This window comes from Camponotus vicinus, unplaced genomic scaffold, assembly GCF_025532165.1.
Source record: "Camponotus vicinus isolate PSW18456_S1 unplaced genomic scaffold, iyCamVici1.0 SCAF_1, whole genome shotgun sequence".
Taxonomy (NCBI): domain Eukaryota; kingdom Metazoa; phylum Arthropoda; class Insecta; order Hymenoptera; family Formicidae; genus Camponotus; species Camponotus vicinus.
In genome coordinates, this window is record NW_028141945.1 from 8,440,873 (window position 1) to 8,455,222 (window position 14,350).

Genomic DNA, 14,350 nt, shown 5'->3' on the forward strand with positions numbered 1-14,350 from the left:
ATTAAAATGTTAACATCGAGGAGGTCTTCGAGCGCAGAATAAAATTTACAAAAGGAGTCCCTTAAGTAACGCTTGCTTGAAAAAGAGGAAAGCAGAGGAGAGACCGAGGATAAAATACAAATAATAATGAAAACAAAAAATAGGTGTTATTTTTAGATGTCTATTAGATTATCAGAAATCAGAAAAACTAAAGGATTAAAAAAAAAGATGCTTAAGCAGAAAAAGGAATAAAAAAAAGGACAACCTACTATTAATACTACTATTATTACTACTACTATTACTACTATAACTATTACTATTATCGCTGCTATTACTACAACTACTACTACTACTACTACTACTACACTACTATTACAGTACTCGTAATAAGGATTTAAAGGATGTAGGTAAAACTTAGTTGATGCGATTTTTAGCGGGATACGAAATAAATTTAAATTTAATTTTCTATTAATCAAGTAAGATTTTAATTTTAGTTCGATTGTTTAATTTGAGAATTTAATCGCGATTTGTACGATCGTGAATTAAATTCGGATTTTTTTTATTTATTTAGCCCATAATTTACACATATATAAGATTTTTTAAATCACAGATAGATAATACATAGATATATGTACATGTTAATTTTAAAAATATTTAAATTTTGATTTAATTTTGATTATTGCAAAGATGTATGAAGTCGTAAAATATAAATTATATATATATATATATATATATATATATATATATTAAATTCGAATTTAATATATATATATATTAAATTCGAATTTAATTTCCCGATTAATACAATTCTGATTTAAATTTCAATTTTACTTTGACAGTATGCGAATTAAATTTGAATTTAATTTCGATCAATCCTTTGGAGTGTCGCTTGGGGACATCTTTTTCATTGTTCGACGTTTTGTCGCTTTCATTGTTTAGATAATTAAAGGATGGAGGATAGACATACTCACACCGAAGAAATGAGTGTGGCGACAGATTTCTCGTAAATCCTTGAAAACCGAGATCGGTTTTCGATTACACCTCGAAGATCGTCCTCCTTTAAAGTGTTTCCCTTTGCGGACACCATTCAAGGAAAAAATTATTATTGCAACGGAAATTTTGCAAGGTTTTATCCTTTATTAGCATTTTTGAAATTGAGTATCCCCGAACAGCTCATTTTTCCAGTTATTTATAATGACAAGCTATTGGTGTCTCAACATTAAGAAAAAAAACAGTGGTTATATATGATACTTAATATAATTGAGTGTTTATGTATTACCTTGTACATCGAAGTGATGTACTTGTAAAGAATGGACTAAATAAAAAATAATAAATTAGGGAAAACTTAGAAAAAGCTATCGGTGTATCAACATTTTTGTGGGCGCGATAGTTAATCCCTGTACGTGAAAAAGCGATGTTCTTATAAAAGGAAAATAAAGAGAATGAAGCAAGTTAGAAGAAGAAACTATTTAATAGAAGTAATAATATAGAAACATGCTAATGAGAAAAGATAAAGTGAGAAAAAGAGACGAGAGAGTGGGGAGAGGAGGGCGAATTTTGCGTGGCGATACTCCTTCAGATGAAAAGTGCGGTCCTTTTCTCGGTCGTTGTTGAGTCACGCGAGTCCCACACAGGAAAATGAGGGTTCTCACCCAATCTCTCATCTCTCCATGAAATACAAGACGATGGGAGGATGATCTTCGAGCAAATTTGGCGTGATAAAAGAGAGGAAGGGGAAAATAATAGTATGAAGGCGATGATAATAATGGACAGTAATAAACAAAGGAAAAGTGATAATAATGAGATGGAGTATATTCTCGTTAAGCGAGAGACTATGTTGAGGGTTGTTGCGAAGTTTCGCCAATTTTTGCGTGGCAATTTCTAATTTCCAAGATTCAAAGATCCTCAGATTTCGATGATTGAAAGATCTACAGATTCAAAGATCCATAGATTTCCAGCGAAGAAAATATTTAAAGGATAAAGCGATAGGGAAAATTTATCGCCTTCGCCTGTAGAAACTGATGATTATCTCCTCGCAAAGTTTTAGTTTAGGATCTAGAATTTTTTGGATTAAGAAATCCGAAGATTTTAAAATACAAAAATGTAAGAATGTTTTATTTAAATCTTTTCAGGATTTTAATAATTGATAAATTGACAGCCTAGAGGAGAATCCCGAAAATCTTGATTCTGATTTCCCTTGAAATCTTTAAAATCCATGTAGGATGATAAGAGGTCATAAACATTGAAGGTCTTAATTCAACAAATGGATCAAAGGATTTTCAAAGATTCAAAAGTATGAATTTAGAGTAAAATAGATTCAGAGGAAAAGTCTAAAAGACTCAAGAATATCGGAGCTATGGATTTAGAATAGAAAGACAGGTATTTCACTTGAATATCCAGGGATTTTATGATTACGCGCAAAAATTGGCGAGCATTATTAAAACAGATGATCTAAACAACAGAAAAATAAATCGACGACGAGATCACTTTAATAAGCAAGCTAGCAGCAAAGCAAAAGCAAAAAAAAGAAAAAAAGAGACGAATTGTAACAAGTAGGATGAACTATATACTCGTCGGTTATTTTCCTTAGCTCGGATTAATGACAGTTTAACAACGTCATGTCGTCCAGTGATATGTGTCAGATGTTTGCCTGAAAATCTAAAATTTGCATCTCAAAACGTGTCCATTGATTCTTTAAAGTAGAATGAAATGGAATAACTGTATAATTGGCATTGGAGTGATTAAAGTATTTTTGTATTTTGCTTTTGATAACTTTTTTGAGAAAAAGTCCAATTTTTCCATTTTTATGAACAATAAAAGAAATAAAATTCCACTATTGTGTTTCAGGCTATAAAGAAATTATCTAATTTTTTTATCAATATAAGTAAAGACAGATATTAAAATAAAGATCATCTTAATCTTAATAAGATCGTCTTTTAATAAATATATTATATTGTGGTTTTGGGATTATTTTATATGAATTATTTTTTATTTTTTTTAATACATATAAATATATAACAACCAATATACCAGAGCAGAGAAAAACAGAAAAAATAAGATAAAAATTAGTTCAAATAAAATAATCAAGAAATGACAATATAACATTTATTAGAGATCAAATCGGCGATCAAATGTTTATATAATGTGCTAATACATATAAAAAATAGTCAACCGCATATTTTAAATTATATATATAGAGCTGTCACTTTACGAGATTCATTTTGAGTTTTATTCAAATTCACAAATATAACAATTTAATTTGCCTAAATTAATGTATAAATGTGAAAAAGCAAAATCTGGTTATTTGATATATAAATAATCCATTTCATTTTACATGAATTGCGAACAATTAAAGTCGATGAGAGTGAATGAGAGAGTGAAAGAGAGAAATAAAAAGAGAGAGAGAGAAATTCGAAAGACACAGATGAGAGAATATAATGTTATAATGTAATATTTAAACGAATGTGCAAGTGTGTGAGTGTACGGTTTTAGACGATGAAATATATCTAAGATCTGCGAGAAAGTTTTATGAAAAAACGGAGAAGCTTAAGCGGAAGCAAAAATACAATTATAGAGCGCAACACGATGGTCGCAATAAATGAAGTTAATGATAAAACGAGAATATTGAAAGCGATGCAAAATGTTCGCATTCTGAAAATCATTAGTTTAGAGTCATAGAATATAAAAGGAAGAAAAAAAATATAAGAATAAAAATATAAGATTGATAACATCTCTTAACGAATACTTAAACATCTTGCATCGCGATTGAAGTTGCTTGCGTGAATTTTGTGCGATGATTCCGAAATGAAGCGAAGAGAGTACGATCAGTGATTTGAACATGATTTGATGGATGGATTGAATTAAGAAAGCATTTCTGTCAATTCGTCGATACTGTCGCGATATTCGATGATCGATAGTAGTTAATGCTTAGATGGAGATGGATACGTGAGAGAGATTAGATTGATTATTGCGAATTATTACGGTTAAAATATGCTAATTGGTTGACTGTCGTTGAGCGAAGTAAGACGACTATTGAGGAAGAGAAAGAAAAAAAGAAGGGCAACCATCATTTATTATATATTATTGTACATATTTACTTGTAATTGCTATTCGTATCGCAGAGGTTCTGTTCTCTCAAGATCATTTCTTCGATGATTCAGCGGAAAAGAAAACAACAAAAAAAAATGTGAATAAAGTTAGATTTGTGTATTACTGAACCAATCCCTCTTCTCATCTCTGTAGAATAAGAAAATATAGATAATAAGATAGTTGTTCGAGAATAAGAAAAAATTAACTATTGCAATGTTGAGAGAAATGATCGAATTCTAAACGTCTGAATTTTATACAATATTACTATAAAGTAAAAATATTGCAGGAACTTATAAAATTATTGAAAATTTATTTATAAAATTATTGAAAATCTATTTACGATCAGAAACACGCGTTTTCTAAGTACGACATGATTCTTTAATAAAAATATACATTACTTTTTGTGAAATACACTCATGAGTTTAAAGAAAATTTATAATAATTTTATAGAAATATAATTTTTTATAGAAAATTTGAAAAAGAAATAAGTATATTACTTCATGAATTACTTTAAAAATAAATCAATATTTAAAGGAATCTATGAGATTTAAATTGTATCAATCGCATTATAAAGAAGTTCAAGATGATTCCGATCAGAGAAATTGAGAAAGCATGTCTTATGCGATGATTAATTAACTTTTCGCGAAAAAAAATGTGTAGCAAATATAATAATTGATTAATCGTATCGCTTACCGTTATTTTATATGCAAGAGCCATAACTCTCGGTTTTTCTCTGCCAAAAAATTTACGTCGCATTAAGCGTTAGAAATAGAAACACATTTTTTAAATGAATCAATATTCATATCTAATTTCATATGAAGAAGCACTCTCGGCTGCAAGCGCGTACTACATCCAATAGAAAAATTTATTTCTTAGAGATAAGAGTCGTTAGTTAATATCTCTAAAAAGCGCGCATTCTCATTAGTTATTGCAAGTTCTCCAATTCGTGCTAGATGGCGCGCTCATGCCGACTTATTATTGGTCAGCGTTGACTTTTGAGATGGCATGGCGGCGTTCGACGCGCGATGCGCATGCGCACGTCGCGAACGCGGTCAGTAGGGGTTGCGTTCCGACCTCGTGACGTGTTGTCGTGAGAGGTTTGGCTTTGGCTTTGGCAGAATCTCGGGTCGATTCAACGGCGAAGGAGGTGCAGTCAATCGTCGATGCTATCTCGAGTTACAAGTGCGCAAAATGGCGCCGACGCGTGTAATTCTGATGTCGTGCGGCAGCTATAATCCACCGACAAATATGCATCTGCGAATGTTTGGTACGTATATATCCATTCGTTCATTATTCGAATATCGCCGTTTGTATTGAACAGCGAATGTCGCGTCATGTCCCATCATCGCGCGTGACGTCACGTCGATGTCACGCGTACGAATTGTCAACACGTTCGCGTAATGCGATCTTTCTTTATATTTTCTTTCAATTTTTTTCTCCATTACCTGATTGGAAATACTGGAAACATGTCTAATTATAAATAAACAAATATATAGTAAATATGCAGTATAAATTTTCAATTCTATATTTATACATTATATTATAACATATACATATACATACATACACACACACACACACACACACACACACACACACATATATATATATATATATATATATATACATATATATAAAATTAATATAGAACATATATAGTTTTTTTATTTATATATACATTACATATTTCAGAAATTGCTCGAGATCATTTACACCGAATGGGAACACATATCGTTGTTGGTGGAGTGATTTCTCCAGTGCATGATGCGTATGCCAAGAAGGAACTAGCCAGTGCAACACATAGATGCGAAATGTTGCGATTAGCATTGCAGAATAGCGATTGGATTCGACTGAGTACATGGGAAACTAAACAGAACTGCTGGACCAAGACTCGCTTGTGCTTGCAACATCACCAAAATCTGCTCAATTCTATGCTATGCAATTCCAATGATATCAAACATCATATGCAGATGGATGACACGGAATGGATTCCAGAAAATGTTAAAAACTGTTCAGATAATACACCAATACAAATCAAATTACTATGTGGTGCAGATCTTCTGGAAAGTTTTGGTATTTGTGGACTTTGGCTCGAAGAAGATGTGAGTTATATACAAAATGTATCGGAAATAATTGCTTTGGAAATGGATGTTTATTAATGTGTGAAGTTCATTTTTTTTTTAATGAGATTTTAATTTAATTTAATTTTTTATAACTGATCAAATTTATAGTTTAGAAATAAATTCTTTAATTGCAAGTTATTGTATGAAAGTTCGAATAAAATAATGAAAATCGAAACAAAAAATTAATTGATTTTTTCGTTGCAGATTGATGATATCGTTGGTGAGCATGGTCTTGTGGTTATTACTAGAGAAGGTTGCAATCCAAACAAATTTATCTATGACTCAGATATTCTCTCCAAACACATGGTAAATATAATTCATTATATTTATTTCACTAAAGGTTCTTATTAAATTATATTTGCTCGCACTCTATAGCATATCACATTATTAAATTATTTATTAGTATAATACACCAAAAAAAAATTATTTTTTATTGTTTATGATATCTATTCTGCAAGTATTGGAAACAATGAGTTATATTGTGAAAGAATTTTGTCAGGAAGAGTTAATAGATTATCTTATAAAATATTTGGCATATTCTAAGTAAATGTCCGGGACTCTAAAACATTAATTTGGACAAACTTTGAATTTAAATAAATTTTGTGAACAAATATAATTATTATATTAGATTATATGAAAGAAAGAGATCCTCTTGAAGTTATTGAAAAGATAATACTGATAATACTGATAATTACTGGTTAATATTGGTAATTACAACTATTATGTATAAAGTTAATCTTTATAAGCAATCTTAGTTACTTCCATGAATTTATTTCCAACTATTGCAAAATTTTTTCTATTTATTTTTTCATTTTCAGCACAATATTTGCATTGTAACTGAATGGATCCCAAATGAAGTCAGTTCGACGAGAATCAGGCGAGCTCTGAAACGCAGTCAGAGCATCAGGTATCTGCTGCAAGACTCTGTCATTGATTACATTTACAAGCATGAAATCTACGATGCGAGAGCGCCAAATACAACAATGTGAGTTTCGAATATTCTGTTTAGATTTTTGCACTTTTTCAAGCAAAATGAAAATAGGTTTTATGATATTTTAGCAAATAATATACATATATGTATATATATATATATATATATATATATATATATATATATATATATATATAGGTTTTGTAAATATTATTTGTGGCTTATATTGTCACACATAATTTTTTACACATTTTGTAAAGAAGATAATATTTTTGTAACAATAGAATTTGCCATGATATAAAAAGATGTAATAACATTATGCACAACAGGGAAGATTTTAATAATCTAATGAAAAAGTGATTAAAGATACAGTCACATAATTAAAACACAAAATTATGATATATTAATTTAATTTAAAAATTTAATTGAAAATTAAAATATATAAAAGTGTATGATAAAAAATATAAAACTATAGATAATTATGAAATTCTTTAAAAAATCTAGCTAAACTAGGTTTGTGAAAAATTATATTATTTAATTAAATAAGATAATTAAGTAGATGTCGATTTTTAATTATATTGCTTTTTATTTGGAACCATTTCTGAATTACTGTGCATTTATGAAAATGTTATATCTTTTTTATATTATAGTAACAATTATAGAGCAATTTCGATTGTATAAAGATCAAATACTTGAAAAGACAATATATGTATATATGTGCCAAGACAATATATGTGCCACATATAATATTACTAAATTTCAACAGGCCGATGTACGATATTCCGCTGTACGATATTCCTTAATCTAGTCTTCTTGCCTATCTTTTATCAAAACGCACAATATTTAATAAAGAAGAATTAATATTTTGTTTACTATATTTAATTCAAATGTATAATATTTTGTAAAGAATTATGTTCTGTTTATTACAATTTAAGAATTTTGTTTAAATATGCATTTTTAATTTATTTAAATTCTGTATGGGTGTGTATATAAGTTTTCTCTTCTCTCAATTAGAGAGAGAGTGTAAGATTATTTTTTGCATATTTTTAAGATAGTGTTAGAAATATATATATGTCACCTCTCTTCAATATGAAATCTTCTAAATTGTATAATATTAAAAATCATTGCTGTTATATTAACAATGGGAAATATATACAAGCTTATCTATAAAGCAATTAATTAAAGTTTATTTTTACATCTTTAATCTCAATAAATTTTTTTATGAAGGGTTTATGATATCTGATATTGAGAGATGATATTGATAGATGATATTGAGAGTTGACAACATCATAATTAAGTTACTATTAAGACTGACATTAACTTTAAATAATTCTATTCACTGACTGGGAAAAAATTAAAATTATTGCGATTAGATTTATTAAAATAATATTTAAGATTTTATTGGCAATGAAGATAAAAGTGTAGAGTTTTGTTTGTTTAATTTTAAATTAAGATTTTAAAGATAATAAGTCAGTGAATCGAATTCTGAGGAAACAGCTCAGTAATCACGTAAAATCGTTGCGACCTCATCCATTCCATTTATTGCAATAAGGATACGATAAAGTAAAGCTAAAATAGTAGATATATAAGTAAACTTTTTAATCGAAATTAAAATACATATCATTATTAATAAAATCATTAATTTCTATTAAATTATTGCATAATAATATATTAGATTATGAAAAATTCAAGAATATCATTACATTTTTCTAATTATGCATATATATTTTGTTTCCGCGAAGTTTTGAAAATTAATTGATATATGATTTGATATTTTATATGCAAAAATTTTTAATAATTCATAATTGCGAGTAAGAAACGTGATGAGATCGTAACGAGTTCGCGCTGCTGAATTGTGTTATACTAAAGTGCGATTAAAAAAACTGAATATCCTCTAAAAAAAATTGTCGTGTTTTTCACGCTGCCGCTGCCGATTGGACATCAAAGTAAGTTGGAACTGCCGTCACTGAATGCGAACAATTACCTGCACATAGATCCCCGATATCTAACCGCGTTCCTAACGCCGTCACCCAGCGATGTGACTATGGACTCGCCGAGCCCGATTGAGATTGCCGCGTCCATCGACGTGCCGGACGCGGTGGTGCTGCGCAAAAATCTGCAGAATACGGGCAGTGGTGGCGGGCTCGACGAGATTCGCGAACACATCTTAAGCGCGATCAGCAACAACGCCGACAACGGTAACGTCAAGCATGTAGCTAGAGCCGCGTATCCCGGTCAGGCGAAACAGATCATCGCCAGCGAAACCGGCGTCATGCGAATTATAGACGAGGTAGGTCCGCTTGACGAACCGACGGCGAAGTTTCAGTCTGGTTCTTCGTTAGAAGAGGGCTATAAGCCGAGAATAAATAGTGTCGTGAGAGATAAAGAAGGATCAGATCTGAAATCTGATGCTGCAAATTTAGGTTCGAATGAAATAATAATGCAGATTCAGGCTAGCCAGTTGAGTTCTAATGAACCAACGTCAATAGAAGATTGTAAATTATTAATAGAAAATATAGGTAAGGATAAAATTGAGATTGGACAGAGAGAAGTGTCAGATTTGAGATCCAAGACGGAAATTGCTGTTGTAGATTTAGGTTCGAATAACGATCGCGAAATAATAATGAAGATTCAACCTAGCCAGCCGAGTTCTAGCGAACTTCGACTGGGAGAATGTTGTTGGCCCACAAGAGAAAGCACTGCGGATGATAAAATTAAAATTTGCGATCGAAAAATTACTTCTGAAAGAGAAATAATCGATGTAGAACTAGGATTAGATGATAAGATCACTCTTGCCCCAAAGGAAAAACCGATAGCAGATGCGATCAGTGACAGAATAGATGCGGACCGATCTAGTATTAGCAAAATTAAATTGGAAAAGAGCCCCGAGATGACGGTTAAAAGTGTTGCGAAGGAAAAAGTTGATATTGGTACCAAAAAAATTAATTCTAAGAAAGAAATAGTCGATGTAGAATTAGATTTCATTGACGCTAATGATGATGTTGTGAAGGTTCAGCCTGTTCATTCCAATCATAGTATCGTTAGATTACAGGAAGATCGTAAGTTAATGATAGAAAAACTTACGAACGAGCTCAAAAGTAAGCTCGACGAGGAAAGAAATAAGTCGAAGGAAAATTTACAGCTGGATAAGGTAGGTAAAAATGATACAGAATTAAGTAGACTTAATTCAGAAAGGAAGAATATTGAAATTATTTCCGGGAAGGAAATAGCTAATCTTGAATTGGATAAAATCGGACATCTAGAAACTAAAGCAACTACTTCATCACTAAACATCTCTGCATCATTGGATGGTCGTCATGAATGCGCTCTCTCCGATTTCAGCGTAGATAAGGAAGATTATCGATTAAATCAATATGGTTTCAATGATGAAGATGAAGAGGAAAAAGAATCTGTATATATTGCCAGATCGAGTTTGATGAAATGCAACGATCAAAGAGAAGATAAGCTAGACGAATTTGTAAGCGATAACAAGACTAATGCCAAAGAAAATAATATTCAAAGCAGTCAAGTATTAGTCAGCGCAATGATTCACGAGAGTCACGAAAAAGGATCTGACTATTTCACGACTGAAGAGATTGATAATCGTACGAAATCTGCCAAAGAACTAGACCAATCAAAGTTTGTCGTGGAATGGTCTCAAGCTGAGATTGAAGCGAAAGAAAAGAAAGTCGACGTTGAAGACAGAGAACAATCCGAAGAAGTATCAGAGATCTCGCGAGAAATTGATAAAGTAAGCAGAATGGATGAGTTTGATACGCATTCTTCGGAAAGACGAACTACATCTTGCGACTCGAGTCTCGAGATAGACGGAAAATATCTCAAATCGATAGTAAACTCGCGCAAGAGTCCAAGAAAGATCAGGGTAGATCAGATTCGTGATTTTGAATTTAAGGAGCAATATACATTCATTGATGAACCAGAGGCGGTTCAATCTGAAGAATTGCAAAGTTCTTCCACAAAGACGAGCTCCGAAAGAATCAAGGAGGAACAAATTTACGATATAGATGCTAATGTTGAAAAGAAAGATAAAATTTTTGAGAATCAAGAGACTTCTCGTGCAGAAAAAGTCTTCCAAGGCTCTTCAAGATCGGCTTCCGTAAAGGTGAGAAGTCCTAATAAAATCGCAGAATCTCAAGTTGACGAAGGCGAGCGCGAATTCAAAGATCGAGAGAGATCCATTAATGTTCGAGAAACATTTCGCGCAGAAAAAGTCTTCCAAAGTTCTTCAAAATCAGCTTCTATAAAAAATCCTAAAAAAGTCGGAGAGATTCAAACCGACAAAGATGAATGCGAATTCAAAGATCAAGATAAATCCATCAATGATCGAGAATCATCTCAAGCTGAAAAAGCTTCTCAAAAGTCTTCAAGGACATCCATAAGCGCGAAGAACCCCAAAAAGAGCAAACAAAGCCAAATATTTTACAGAAGCGACGAAATGAAGAATTACGATCGATCTATCAATGATCGCGTTATTTCTCAATTGGAGGCAGTTTTCCAGGATTCTTCGAAGAAATCTTCAGCAAAGACGGAAATTCCCAAGAAAAGTCCTGAAAACTGCATCGAATTGAAAAAACAAACTCGATCTGCGGATAATCGAGAATCCTTTCGATCTGAAGAATTTTCCCAGCATTCTTCCAAAATGTCTTCCACAAAGAGTCCGAAGAAGACTTCGGATCAAAAGATCGTGAGACTGAACGATAAAACGCAACAAGGACAAGAAACAATAAAAACGACGAAAGATGCCGACAATAGAACGAAACGTGACTTCAACGAGATCAAGGATGTGTATACGAGGAAGGTACGACGTTACAACGTACCTCTTCAGGGTAGCTTAGACTCGATGATCATGTCTGACGAAGCGTCCGCGCAAAAGCCGAAGAAGGACGAGGCATTTTCAAAAAAGTCGAAGAGCTACGAGTCGATCAAACGCATTCAGGAGGTGTTTCTGGGCGTACCGTCGACGAAGACGAACAACAGTGGTTCGCAGCTCGACATTCCGGACGAGTTCTGCTCGATCTGCTGTTACATGAATGAGATCACCTTCCGAACAGAAGAAGAAGTGAGCAGTCCGAATCAGGAGACATTCTACACGCTTAGGTCGACCTGTAGCTCGCTAGCTGATGACGACGACGAGGACAACGATTCTATTGAATGCGACATCTGCGGTTCGCTTAATCTCCAAGAGTCCACTGACGACCTCGAGGACAAAATTCAGGAGATTCCTTGCGAACTTTGCAGAATTTGCGGTGAGGTGGACGGTAGTTTTGATCAGGATTCCATGCCGATAGATAGATACGCTTTCAAACTCGTTGAGCATCAGGACGATGACGATAGTTTCGAGATCGAGAACTGCGGCTTTCAGAGCGGCACCGAATCGGCTGACGATAGAAGTAGGCTGTCGGAGAAGGAAAAGATCAAAGATACCGGAAGACCAAAATCGCAGTCCTTATTCATCCATGGTTCCTCGATGATCAAGGATCAGCCGCGAGAATTATACTTTATACCCAAAGACGAAATCGCCATATTGACGAGCGGAGCCAGAAGAATCAGTCGCAAAGGTTCTTTATTTAGAAAGAAGGAGGATTTCGATGGGAGTGCTCGAGATAAAAGACGGTACTCTTCAGTAGATAGTCTTCAATTGGCGAAAATGTCTCCGAAGGCGGGTGACAAAGCGCTCAAGACCACAAAAGATCCGACGCTGATTGGATCTGCTGATAACTTGCGGATAACAAAAGATTCAAGGAGATCCAAGTCTCTGCAAAGATCGACTGATGACGTGGACCGTTTAAATTTGTCCACGGATAATCTAAAATCGATGGAAAATTTGGAAAAGGTAAGCGAAGCTGAAGGGTCTGCCGAGAAATCAAATATCCGAGATAAAGAAGCGGTGAAGATGATTCTTACGCAACACGGAATCAAGGTCATTAGCGAGAAGGAGACTGCCTTATAACTGGCTGAATAAAAGCTCATAAATGGCTCGATTTGGTAAATATTTTGAGCAATTTGAATGTTAAACATTATTAAACATTAGTTGAAAATTCATTATGTGCGAGGCGGAGAACGCATTAACGTATCGTATCAAATGATATACAATCTTTATAGAGGAAAAGAAATTGTGTTTTTTGATTTACGTAAACACCGAATGAATAATTATGAAAAAGATACGCAAAAGTTTTCCGTAGTGACTTAGAATCCAAAATATATATAAGATGACATAGAAATAAAAAAATGTTATTAAATAATGAAAAGATAAAAATACTATTATGAAAGTTTAATCGGTTTTTAAACATAAGTATTCCGCACGTAATTACTTTGATAAAAACCGATAAAACTTTAAAAATATAAGAAAGAGAGAAAGAGAAAGAAGGAATATATAGAAGGAATATAAATTTATATTTAAATATATTACACAGAGGGAAAATGTGTATAGCAATTTAATAGAATTTGCAAGATTATTAAGATTTTTTTTATGAGTTTTAATAACTAATTAAATTTACATCCATAGTTTTTTGAAACAACTTGTATAATTAAGTAAATACTATTTGATATATGCGTTTTTTGTGACATATTACACAAGTTGATTAAAATTGATTAGATAATTAACATATTGTTAATTAAATAATGATATAAGAAATTTTAAAGATATATTTTATTTTATATATAAATGTATAATATATTTAATTAATTTAATTAATTTAACGAAAGGACAAAGAAAGATGAGTGTCAAATTAATAGTGTAATAGCGCCGAAGCGTAATTATGTTATTATATCGGCATCTCGGCTTTGCATAAACATTTACGCCGTAACAGTATTATGTAATTATTGCAAAATAGTTTTATCATAATTATTATTAAGGTACGATTTAAATCGATAGCCCAATATCTAGAAAGGACCAACGATGGAAACTGTTATTCTCGATAAACGATCGGGAAATTGTTGGATGATTTACGCAAGATTTGCATATGACACAAGACAATCCTAGTAATATTTTACAGTCAATATTGCACAGAACAATTGTAGCTATAAGTGACAAAATGATACATCGATTTAAGGATAACGCTTTGTTTTGAATTTATACAGAGCGAAAAAATTATTTCTTAGATGTGTCGTTTCTCTCATATGGATTCTTCCAGGTGTTCTTTCAGGTGTAGAATTTAATTAATTATTCAAATTTCGAGATACATTTAATATATAAAACTTTGATATA

At 32.2% G+C, this 14,350-nt stretch overlaps 1 protein-coding gene across 1 annotated transcript; it reads left to right on the forward strand.

The window, feature by feature from the left end:
* The first annotated feature begins 4,461 nt into the window (after nt 1-4,461).
* Nucleotides 4,462-14,350, forward strand: Nmnat (nicotinamide mononucleotide adenylyltransferase). Its single transcript, XM_083100358.1, has 5 exons — nt 4,462-5,335; nt 5,761-6,170; nt 6,396-6,497; nt 7,010-7,176; nt 9,070-14,350. Exons 1-5 carry the CDS (start codon nt 5,260-5,262, stop codon nt 13,091-13,093), a joined length of 4,779 nt encoding a protein of 1,592 aa, XP_082956484.1. The 5' UTR covers nt 4,462-5,259; the 3' UTR covers nt 13,094-14,350.